The following is a 12,543-nucleotide window of genomic DNA, read 5'->3' as shown; positions in this document are numbered from 1 at the left end:
ACTATCTCATACAAGAGAGTCTTAGAAATCTGTGGAAAACCAGTAGACAACTCCGACATTGAGAAACGTCGATTTTCACGAACTTTTGCATCAACTGTCTGAACGAGTTCGTCAGTCACCAATGACGGTCTACCACTCCTCTCTTCATCATGATCGTTTTCTCGTCCACTTTTAAATAAACATATCCATTCACGGACAACTCCTTCACTCATAACTCTTGGTCCGTACACAGCACAAAGCTCACGATGAATAGCTGCTGCAGAATATCCTTTGGCTGTAAAAAACCTTATGACAGCACGCACTTCACATTTGGCGGGGTTTTCTATTGCAACACACATTTCAAACTGCCACAAAAACTAAACTAGCGCAGGTACGACGTTCACTCGACCACGGCTTGATGCCGACTGACCTGTTGAGTGCGTGAACGCACAGATGGCGTCGCCACTCCCCCTACAACCCGCACTGTGACCAATCGGAGGTTACTTTCTGAACTGCCCTTGTATATCAGAATTCGTTTTCGGGGAGAACCCCATCCTACCAGAGGAACTAATTCAGCCTCAAGTACCTGAAGACTTCCCCCCCTCCCCAGATTTCATTTCATAAGCCACATTCACACCACTTCAAACATGCATGCCTGCACCCACCTATCAGCCACTCGCTGCCGGACACTTACGTGCTAACCGCTCTCAACACTTGCTCCCATGTAATGCTGAGAGACGATTTGGTCCGACAACCTCTGCAACCACCTTATCTCAGCCCCTTTAAAGTCCTCCTGTGGGGCAATACAACTTTCAACATCATCGTCAAAGACAGTCCACAAACTGATTTTTCACACCGACTCAAACCAGCATTTGTGGACCCCGACGTCCCTCTGCTGCCTCCGTCTGATTCTCCTAATGACTCTCCCGCCAGTCTCCCTCCCACCGTGGAGTCTGACAATGTTTCTCGTTGGTCCATGCCATTCTGTTCATCCAACACCTTCCCGTTGCCTTTTGTGGGTTTCTCAGACACGTCACCCTCCACCCCGTGTGCAGGTTTCGCTGATACCTTATCAACTATGGAGACACCCTCTCCCATAGTCACCCTGCTCTGCAATGTACCCCCACACCACGTGGGCGACATTTCAACAGTCACTCTCGACAACTGAGTTCTCATTCTACTCACAGACACAGTGGCCCTGCCACCCAATGACCAGTTAAACATCAGTGTTGTGCATAGCCTCAACCTCCCTCGTGAGTGCAACCTGAATGCAGTTCACGCCTTCATCTCGCCGGACGGCTCGATTAGTATCCAGGCTTGCCACATCTACACCCTGCCATTGGCTGTTCAACCTGCCTGCTCTCGGTCTGGCCGCCGCATCATCTGTCCTCGCTGGCTCAACGACTTCGACGTGGACCTGCCTCCCGTCACTCCACCTCCGCACCCCGCCCCGGTCGTGGTGGAGGTCCCGGTCATGCATCTACCAGCTCGTATGACCACCAATAGTGTCGATGCCCAGATGGTCTTCCCTCAAGACTCACATATGGTACTCCATACTGCGGGGGGTGGGGGTTAGAGGGGGGTGGGAAGGGGGGGGGGGCTGTGTGGCGTCAATAGGTCATATCGACCATAGACAACATTAGTCTTTGGGACTCAGGTCGCTCATCCGAGCTGCCATGTTAATTCAGTCTATTCTCATACATTGTATTGTGTACACATGTATGATAATTGTTGAAATATATGTACGTGCAGATATTAGTGGGGACAGTTTATTCCATATACCGTTATTCGTATCCTGTTCCCATAAAAGTAACATGTCTTGCTCAGTTCTACATTAAGGTGTTTAATATGGTTATTCCATTTTACATTGCTCTGTAGCCAAAGTCCTAAGAATCTGGTTTCAGTGTAGTTACCAACAAGCCCTTAACAGGACGCTTGTTTCAGGAAATGTAAGACATGTTTTTCAGTGTTAAGTGTGCCAAACTGCACTGCCCCGCCTATTCGCACAGAATTCTTCTATCGCATGCCACTGTATTTCGCTCTGTGGATTTCAAATGTGTATATTTTGTAATGGAAACCATCAAACATATATTAAGGACAGTGGAAAGTAAAATGTCCTGTGGTGTCTCTACTGCTCCCAGGGAGCTGATTTGACATCCTATGATTATTTGTAACCGGGAGAAAAGGAACTTTTCAGAAAATTTTCACTCTTTATTGCCTAGCAGCTAGTAACTTTCTCTTTAGTGTGACATAAAATTAAATATAGGAAATGTACTAAAGGCATGAGACAGGCAAGACAGTACGCATTTCTTTTTCTCTCTGATCTTGCTACAGCTTTACACAGTGTGCTTTCCCTTCTATGAAAGAATCTATTACCTCATTAAGGTTGTCAAACATTTTGTTACATGAAAAATGAAAATGTCATTGTGTAACACTGTAAACCCTGTTAATAAGGATAGCACCCAAAACTAGTGTTGTTTCTCGATTTAATTAAGTCTATTTTGTCACTGTCTGCTAGATGAAACGAAACAGCCTTTTCCAATCGTAACACATGCCAAATAAGTGAGATTGTTTTGGCACAAATGGTCATTTTTATAATACAAAAGAATATACTTCAAGTAGTACAAATATCAAATGCGTATCAGACCTACTACAAGCAAAACATTTTATGTTAGGAGATAGTTTCACATTTTATTCGTATGCTCCAGTTTCTCAAGCAAGAGATCAAGAAGTAGTAGCACGAAATTTTTATATAAATTAGGAATATTAATATTCTTCCATATAATTTTATGTGATGTCCCTGTTTCTTCTCCTTCCTCATTCTGATAAACAATCTCGTCATCATCAATTCTGTAACTATTCCTGCCACTGTCAAAACTTATTCTCCAGTTAATTTCATTAACCATGCCAGAATCACCAGTTTAGTTATCCCACACTTATTTTCCAGTTAGACGTTATTACATGGTCACACAACACGTTTTCCACACTATTCCAAGAATAGAACTTAAGTGGCTGCTAACCGGGTACTGCACAACTGGCCTTTACTAATTTAGTGATCTGGCAAACATTTTCAGTCAAAATTTCATTTGCTTGGATACGCTGAGAAGATAATATGTAATCTTCATTACCTGCTATTCCTGTTAGTTGTTTATTTCCACTCTCATAGTCTGGATGTATGGATTTCACTATTAATTATAACACTGATCATTCACACACCCAATCAGCCACATAAGCAAACAGTGATTGGCATTCACCCTTTCAGGGGTATTCCACTCAACTCGTGTAGCCCTGTCCCCTTTGTCCATGAGAAAGTTTATTTCTAGATGCAACGAGGATTCCCTGGCACAGATATCACATACACTATGCATACATCCAAAAATCAACTTATGATTTGTTCATAAATCAACTTGGAATGTGCTCAAAAATGTTCAAAAACCCACAGGGATGCATTTCAAAATCACATAAATAATCCATAGACCAACGTGTGCTGGATCTAGACACTTTGTGAAACTTGGTTTTTTTCTTCAAGAATATGAATTTGGTGTCCCCTTGAAATAGCCACCCGAGGCAGATACCCCAGATACAGTATGATAACTTTGTTGATCTTATTACACAGGGATTGAACATTCTAGTGATAAACTTTTAGATTAGGTCTGTTTATGACTTGATAGTTGGGAGTCATATTTACAGCATACCTTTTGTTTAAACTAGGGTCACCAGTTGTGTTGTCTTTTCATCTGTCTTTCTTTTTCATTTTACTTTCCTCACAGTTGTCAGTTGGACATACAGGAAGCTAGATTTCAATGCAGCTTGCTTATATCCAGTACATAATACTTTGCATATTGTGAACACAATGTCTTTACTTTAAGGTTTGGTTTTAGAATTTCTTTGTTTACACACAAACTATAAATACACTAAGTGAATTAAATTTAAAGTTGTTTGCTACAAAATGATACATTTACTGATTCTGTAAGTTATCTCGATAAAATTCCATATCATTCCAAAGTTGTAGAGTCATTTCTTACTCACCCGGTATTACTTGCAATAAATATGTTGGGAAGTGAGTGCAACAATTCCAGATCATTTTGAAGCTCACTTTACAAGATGAACATTTGTCTACAGTATACAATATTCTAACAGCTTGCGTTTGATGAATGAATGCTTTCTTTCCCTTGTATGTCTCATCCCTGAGGACAGTGGAGAGCTGCAGTAGGGTAAATAAGCAAGTTAGTTTTATTTATGTGTTGCTCCATATTAGACTGTTATCTAGCAGGACCTCAAGACATGTGTTGGTCCATTTTAGATTGTTTTTTATCTATATGTTGCTCCATTTTAGATTGTTGTCTATCTGGAAACCAAGGAATTTCATTCAGTGTTTCATACAGTGTAAGGCAATTAATGTCTCTTTTTGGTACCAACAAGTCATTTTTATTTGCTTGAAATTATGTAACACAAGTTTTTGTGAGATTAAGGTTTGAATTGTTTACTTTGGATCAGACATGCACTTCTTCAGCCATCATTTTAATTTAAAATCATGCATTCTGTTTGTATTTCAATACAGGAACCTGACTTTCAGAATGACAGGTCTGGTACTTAGAAAGAAGTCCATACACGTACAGTGCATCATTCTTGCAGCAGACAATGCTCTCGCATGAAGACCTCATTGTTCAATCTGCTGACAGTGTTTGCATGACCACTCAACTATGTTGGCTGAATACTGTTACTGGTAGTTTTTCTTCTTTGCATTGATGACATAAATTACTTTATTCAAGCAAAAAGAACAAATTTTATTTCAGATGACACCAGTATTTTAACTGTGGCTGCAGATAAAGTATTTGTAATATCAGCAGTACATACTTCTATGTCTCTGATTATTAGCTAATTTCAACAAAATAAGATAATAATAAATGTAGTAAAACATGTTTTCATTAATGTCCACTCTTCCTCACTTCAATAAGTATTTGACACAACACGACTTCTTGACAACACATTATAGAAATCTGTTCCAGAAACTAAAGCTTCAGGGATATGGCTAAAAAAATATTTGAAATAGGATTGTCATGTGAAAGATCTTGAAGCAAAGCTTTCAAAAGTCTGTTACGCACTTTGTGTGTGAAGCCAAAGTGCAAGCAGGTAAAGAGCAATTCAGACATATTATGTGTGCTTATTCAGCACTATTCATGGGCAAATATTCTGGGGAAATTCTGTCCCCAGAAAAAAAGTCTATAGAATGCATTAAAAAGCTGTCAGAGCTACCTGAAACTTAAAGAAATTTGAAATATGTAGAATACACTTCATTCAGCTGAAAATAATGACCCCACTAAGCCTTTATATATGAGAATCTATTTTGTATGCAAATGAGCATCTTTCAAACAGAACTGGGTACCTATAACAAAATAAACATGCCAATACCCACAAGCACATCTCTCAAAGTAGGACAATATTGTATCAGGAAAGTGTTTTGACACATAACAATGAAATTATTCAGTAGCCTATGTAGTGATTATAAATATTAGCCAGATATCTACATCTACAGGGATACTCTACAAATCACATTTAAGTGCCTGGCAGAGGGTTCATCGAACCACCTTCACAATTCTCTGTTATTCCAATCTCATATAGTGCGCGGAAAGAATGAACACCTATATATTTCCTTACGAGCTCTGATTTCCCTTATTTTATCATGGTGATCGTTCCTCCCTATGAAGATTGATGTCAACAAAATACTTTTAAACATAACTTTAAATCATTTCTGATGGAACAGTACTTTTATTCAGCAAAAGAATTCTTGAATTATGAAACACAGCTTGGGTAGATTAAATGTGTAATTATAGACAATTTCTATCATTTAAATTCTATTGTTTGTTATTTACAATATATGAAAAAAAGTTGCTACACACCATATAGCAGAGAAGCTGAGTCACAGATAGGCACAACAAAAAGACTATCAAACAGAGCTTTCAGGCAAACAGGCCTTCATCAGCAAACACACACACATACACACACACACACACACACACACACACACACACACACACACACACACACACACACGAACACACATGAAAAAGCAACTCCAGCTGCATGACCACATTTCAGTCTACCCTTGGCTGAAAAATTTGTTTGACAGTCTTTTTGTTGTGGCTATCTGTGACTCAGTATCTCTGCTATATGGTGAGTAGCAACTTTCCTTTTCATAATCTTGTCATTACTCCAGCCTGGATTTTCCATTGTTTGTTATTTTTTATTTGTAAACTGAAATCTCTCTCTCTCTCTCTCTCTCTCTCTCTCTCTTTCTCTCTCCCCCCTCCTCCCCGCCCCCTCACCCCCTCTCTTTCAATCTTTCAAATTTAATTTGTCCTATATTCAGTATACTATAGTACCTAATGGATTAGAATGTACCAATAAAGGATTATGATGGGAATTACGTTGCTGTATATGCAATCTTCAGACCATACAGGAATTGAATTTACAAAGTCAACTGTAGTTGATTAGATGAATGTCTGTAGCAGTAACTTTTCGTAACAGTCTGTAAATGATGTCAGATTTCCATTTTAATTAAAGATTTGAATTGCATCATAGATGTACGGATGTATGGACAAGCATCACATGTGAAAAGAAAAAGGTGTGTGTAACTTGAGGAAGAAAGCAAAACAATAGTTGTGCTACTAATGTTATTTTTCATTTATATGTAACTGTCTGCTGCTCTGTGCTTCCTCTTCACAAATAGTGGTTATCGTACCTTAAACCAAATAAAAAGCTGACCTATGACATAACATAAATAGTGTGTATCTATTCTGAAAAAAAAATATATGCTTAAATTTCCTGTAATTTTTTGGATAAAATTTTTTGGATATTTATTTTCACTAACAAGTACAAGCATAATACTTTAAAACTCATTCTTGTGTCTTCAATTAAAATGTCATACATGAACAGAGGTAAATGTTTCACTCCATTTGCACAACATCTGCACAGGGTAAAGCTTTCTGACAGGTATTTAAGGTAAAATTTTCAGTAATGCTTACATCTAGTAACAGCGTGTTGTTTTCTCGTGGTCCACCATCACTGTCAACCAACTCAACTTCTGTTAAGTCTACACTGTTATAATTGGGCTTCAGTGTTTCCTGAAACTGTAAAAAAAGTTTTCAAAATTCCAATAATCATATAAACAGAAAATTCATTTTGAGAAATGTGCAAAGCATGATACTAATTTTACACTTTATGAAATGAAATAAAGACAAAATAGTGTCCCATATCTTCTTACTATGTTATTCCACAACTTCCGTTAAGTCTACACTGTTATAATTGGGCTTCAGTGTTTCCTGAAACTGTAAAAAAAGTTTTCAAAATTCCAATAATCATATAAACAGAAAACTCATTTTGAGAAATGTGCAAAGCATGATACTAATTTTACACTTTATGAAATGAAATAAAGACAAAATAGTGTCCCATATCTTCTTACTATGTTATTCCACAAATTATACGTAAATGGCAGAAAAATGAAATACAGCACTATATGTTAAGGAAGTCACGAGTTGTGGACAGGAAAAAGATTATCACAGCTTTCTTTTTAAGAAACTTATTATTTTGTGATATATATTTCTCAGTATCCTTGCCAGTAAAGACAAATTCCTGCATACTAAAAGTGGGCAATAAGTATGAGTTTGTTAATGTTAAATAATTTGGCAGTATCAAATAAGGCTTCTTGTCAATCAGAACATGTGTGGGTATCACACTGAAATGCTTTTTATTAATGATGTAAGATGAAAAGCTGTGGATCATTTCCTGATGTCCATGAATTTGTTTAATGTAAATTTAGGTACTGTTGAGTATTGAACTGCTACATATTGGGAATATGCTTGAAAGCCCCAATAAATTAAGTCCATCCTTTCTCTTTCTACAGGTACCATGCGAGTTAACAACACCAGTATAAATAAAATCATTCTACCATCTTTTCAGTTAATACAACCCAAATACATTTATGGAGCTATAGACAATACTGAGAAGACTGCAGATAAATGTGTATGTGTGTTCACAGCTTCGATGAATTCCAAAAAAGAAAACATTGTCCATTGTATGCTGTAAATTTATCTTTACTTGTTGTACTATTGACCAACTTCAACTAAGGCATCAATATCAAGCAAACATGTAGTAACATTATACACCACATTGCATGAGATCCAATGGGCAAATCAATTTGTCAGTCCACATGTGGACCCACGCATCAATGTTAGCATACTCAGTATCAAATTTGATCAAAATGATAGAAAATATGTGGAAAATCCACTTAGAGTATAACTTGAATTAAACAGTGTGCATAGTGTTTCTGCATATGTACTTGATAATGACACCCCAGTTGAAAGTGGCCAACAGCACAACAAATGCAGATAAATTTACTGCCTACAATGGATTTCTTTTCTTTTACAAAATACAGGGTGACACATGGGAGACAGACGGTTTTGAACTGCGTAGTATTGGGGGCGCAGTGGTGGGAGGTGGTCATGGTGGGGATAGTTCTGATCCACACAAGATGCCATTTCATTTACTCAGTCACTATGGGAGCAGTGGGACTTGCAACATCGAGTGTTTGTCTATGACACTTTCGTGAAAAGTGGTGAGTCTATTATTGCTACGCAGCGATTGTTTCGTGCGCGGTTTAATATCGGTCGACATGGAGCTGTTCCAAGCCGTAACACCATCATCAGATGGGTGGAAAACTTCAGATCAACTGGAAATACACTGGATAAGAAGCATCCTGGCCCAAGAAGCAGAGTAATGACACCAGAAAATGTTGAAAGGGTAAGGCAAGTGGCAGTGAGAAGCACAGGATGGTCATCTAGACCTCATGCCATTGAATTACGAATCAATCGTGAATCGGTTATATGAATTTTGCATAAAGAATCAAAATTCCAATCCTACAAAATGCTCATTGTCCAACAACTTAAGGAAACTGATTTTGCTGAATGAGAAGACTTCGTTTACAGAATGCAAGTGATTTTGGGATCGAATGAAAATGAAATTTTATTGATGAGCGATGAGGCTCATTTTCATTTAAACGGGACCGTGAATAAGCAAAACCTACGTTACTGGGCTCCAGAGCATCCACACCTTATCCACCAGCATCCTCTACACTCAGAAAAAGTAACAGTCTGGTATACTCTTGGCTCTGTTGGCATTATTGGAGCTTATTTTTTTGAAGACAACGGGGCCACAGTTACTGTTAATTCGGTTCGTTACATTCGTATGCTTGAAACATTCTTGAAACCAGAACTAAGAAGACGACGAATCCCTTTAAAACACATTTGGTTCCAGCAGTATGGGACAACATTGCACACTGCAAACACTTCAAATGACATTTCTTAGCCGCATGTTTCCTGGCCGGATTATCTCACGTTTTGGCAATGTTCCTTGGCCTCCCAGGTCTCCCAACTTGTCAGTGTGTGACCTTTTTCTGTGGGGTTACCTTAAGAACTGTGTCTATAACCACAAACCACGAAATTTGGACGAGTTGAAGAATGCAATCATTCAAGAAATTGCTGCCATCCTTGCAGAGATTTTAGTCCATGTGATGGAGGATTTTGAGAAGAGACTTGAGTCCTGATTTTGAAATGATGGACATCACCTTGATGACATTATTTTTCACAAATAACTCTGTTAACTAAAATGGCAGATAATGAGCTTTGATTTTGTGTAAATAAACATGCATTAATTTTAAAGTTCGAGGAGTATTATTTCATTAAAAACCATCCATCTCCCTTGTGTCATCCTCTAAAATAGGAAACCAAATGTAGGAGAAGACAGAGATTGGCATATATCTGCAGGTGCTACTCTGAGATTAAGAGATTAGTGCAGGAGAGGAAGACACGGTGGGTTGCATGAAACCAATCAGAAGATTGATGCCCTACAAAAAATTAAAACTCATTCATATGAACAACTGTCTACCCCGATAAACCATGGACGTTGCCATTGGTGAGGAGGCTTGCGTGCCTCAGCGAAACAGATAGCCGTACCATAGGTGCAACCACAACGGAGAGGTATCTGTTGAGAGGCCAGACAAATGTGTGGTTCCTGGAGAGGGGCAGCAGCCTTTTCAGTAGTTGCAGGGGCAACAGTTTGGATGATTGACTGATCTGGCCTTGTAACACTAACCAAAATGGCCTTGCTGTTCTGGTACTGCGAACGGCTGAAAGCAAGGGGAAACTACAGCCGTAATTTTTCCCGAGGGCATGCAGCTTTACTGTATGGATAAATGACGATGGTGTCCTCTTGGGTAAAACATTCTGGAGGTAAAATAGTCCCCCATTCGGATCTCTGGGCGGGGACTACTCGAGAGGATGTCGCTATCAGGAGAAAGAAAACTGGCATTCTATGGATCGGAGCATGGAATGTCAGATCCCTTAATCGGGCAGGTAGGTTAGAAAATTTAAAAAGGGAAATGGATAGGTTAAAGTTAGATACAGTGGGAATTAGTGAAGTTTGGTGGCAGGAGGAACAAGACTTCTGGTCAGGTGACTACAGGGTTATAAACACAAAATCAAATAGGGGTAATGCAGGAGTAGGTTTAATAATGAATAGGAAAATAGGTTGCGGGTAAGCTACTACAAACAGCATAGTGAATGCATTATCGTGGCCAAGATAAATACGAAGCCCACGCATACCACAGTAGTACAAGTTTATAGGCCAACTCGCTCTGCAGATGACGAAGAAATTGAAGAAATGTATGATGAAATAAAAAAAAATTATTCAGATAGTGAAGGGAGATGAAAATTTAATAGTCACGGGTGACTGGAATTCGTCAGTAGGAAAAGGGAGAGAAGGAAACATAGTAGGTGAATATGGATTGGGGGTAAGAAACGAAAGAAGAAGCCGCCTGGTAGAATTTTGCACAGAGCACAACTTAATCATAGCTAACACTTGGTTCAAGAATCATAAAAGAAGATTGTATACATGGAAGAAGCCTGGAGATACTGACAGGTTTGAGATAGATTATATAATGGTAAGACAGAGATTTAGGAACCAGTTTGTAAATTGTAAGCCATTTCCAGAGGCAGATGTGGACTCTGACCACAATCAATTGGTTAGGAACTGTAGATTAAAACTGAAGAAACTGCAAAAAGGTGGGAACTTCAGGAGACGGGACCTGGATAAACTGGCTAAACCAGAGGTTGTACAGAGTTTCAGGGAGAACATAAGGGAACAATTGACAGGAATGGGGAAAAGAAATACAGTAGAAGAAGAATGGGTAGCTTTGAGGGATGAAGTGGTGAAGGGGGCAGAGGATCAAGTAGCTAAAAAGACGAGGGCTAGTAGAAATCCTTGGGTAACAGAAGAAATACTGAATTTAATTGATGAAAGGAGAAAGTATAAAAATGCAGTAAATGAAGCAGGCAAAAAGGAATACAAACGTCTCAAAAATGAGATCGACAGGAAGTGCAAAATGGCTAAGCAGAGATGGCTAGAGGACAAATGTAAGGATGTATTGGTTTATCTCACTAGGGGTAAGATAGATACCGCCTACAGGAAAATTAAAGAGACCTTTGGAGAAAAGAGAGCCACTAGTATGAATATCAAGAGCGCAGATGGAAACCCAGTTCTAAGCAAAGAGGGGAAAGCAGAAAGGTGGAAGGAGTATATAGAGGGTCTATACAAGGGCGATGTTCTTGAGGACAATATTATGGAAATGGAAGAGGATGTAGATGAAGATGAAATGGGAGATATGATACTGCGTGAAGAGTTTCACAGAGCACTGAAAGACCTGAGTCACAACAAAGCTCCGGGAGTAGACAACATTCCATTAGAACTACTGACAGCCTTGGGAGACCCACTCCTGACAAAACTCTACCATCTGGTGAGCAAGATGTATGAGACAGGCGAAATACCCTCAGACTTCAAGAAGAATATAATAATTCCAATCCCAAAGAAAGCAGGTGTTGACAGATGTGAAAATTACCGAACTAACAGTTTAATAAGACACAGCTGCATAATACTAACACGAATTCTTTACAGACGAATGGAAAAACTAGTAGAAGCCGACCTCGGGGAAGATCTGCTTGGATTCTGTAGAAATATTGGAACACATGAGGCAATACTGACCCTACGACTTGTCTTAGAAGCTAGATTAAGGAAAGGCAAACCCACGTTCCTAGCATTTGTATACTTAGAGAAAGCTTTTGGCAATGTTGACTGGAATACTCTCAATTCTGAAGGTGGTAGGGGTAAAATACAGGGAGCAAAAAGCTATTTACAATTTGTACAGAAACCAGATGGCAGTTATAAGAGTCGAGGGACATCACAGGGTTGTAGCCACTCCCCGATGTTGTTCAACCTGTATATTGAGCAAGCAGTAAAGGAAACAAAAGAAAAATTTAGAGTAGGAATTAAAATCCATGGAGAAGAAATAAGAACTTTGAGGTTTGCTGATGACATTGTAATTCTCTCAGAGACTGCAAAGGACTTGGAAGAGCAGTTGAACGGAATTGATAGTGTCTTGAAAGGAGGATATAAGATGAACATCAACAAAAGCAAAACAAGGATAATGGAATGTAGTCGAATTAAGTCGGGTGA

The 12,543-nt window shown here is 38.9% G+C and overlaps 1 protein-coding gene across 1 annotated transcript in view; it reads right to left on the bottom strand.

The window, feature by feature from the left end:
• Positions 1-12,543, bottom strand: part of LOC124795457 (voltage-dependent calcium channel subunit alpha-2/delta-3) — a 496,470-nt gene that overhangs the window by 235,670 nt on the left and 248,257 nt on the right. Inside the window, exon 12 of the mRNA XM_047259484.1 lies at positions 7,005-7,109. Coding sequence (XP_047115440.1) covers positions 7,005-7,109 — 105 coding nt within the window. The remainder of the gene's footprint in view (positions 1-7,004; positions 7,110-12,543) is intronic.

The sequence above is a fragment of the Schistocerca piceifrons genome, chromosome 4, assembly GCF_021461385.2.
Source record: "Schistocerca piceifrons isolate TAMUIC-IGC-003096 chromosome 4, iqSchPice1.1, whole genome shotgun sequence".
Classification (NCBI taxonomy): domain Eukaryota; kingdom Metazoa; phylum Arthropoda; class Insecta; order Orthoptera; family Acrididae; genus Schistocerca; species Schistocerca piceifrons.
This window is presented reverse-complemented; position numbering and strand designations above follow the sequence as displayed.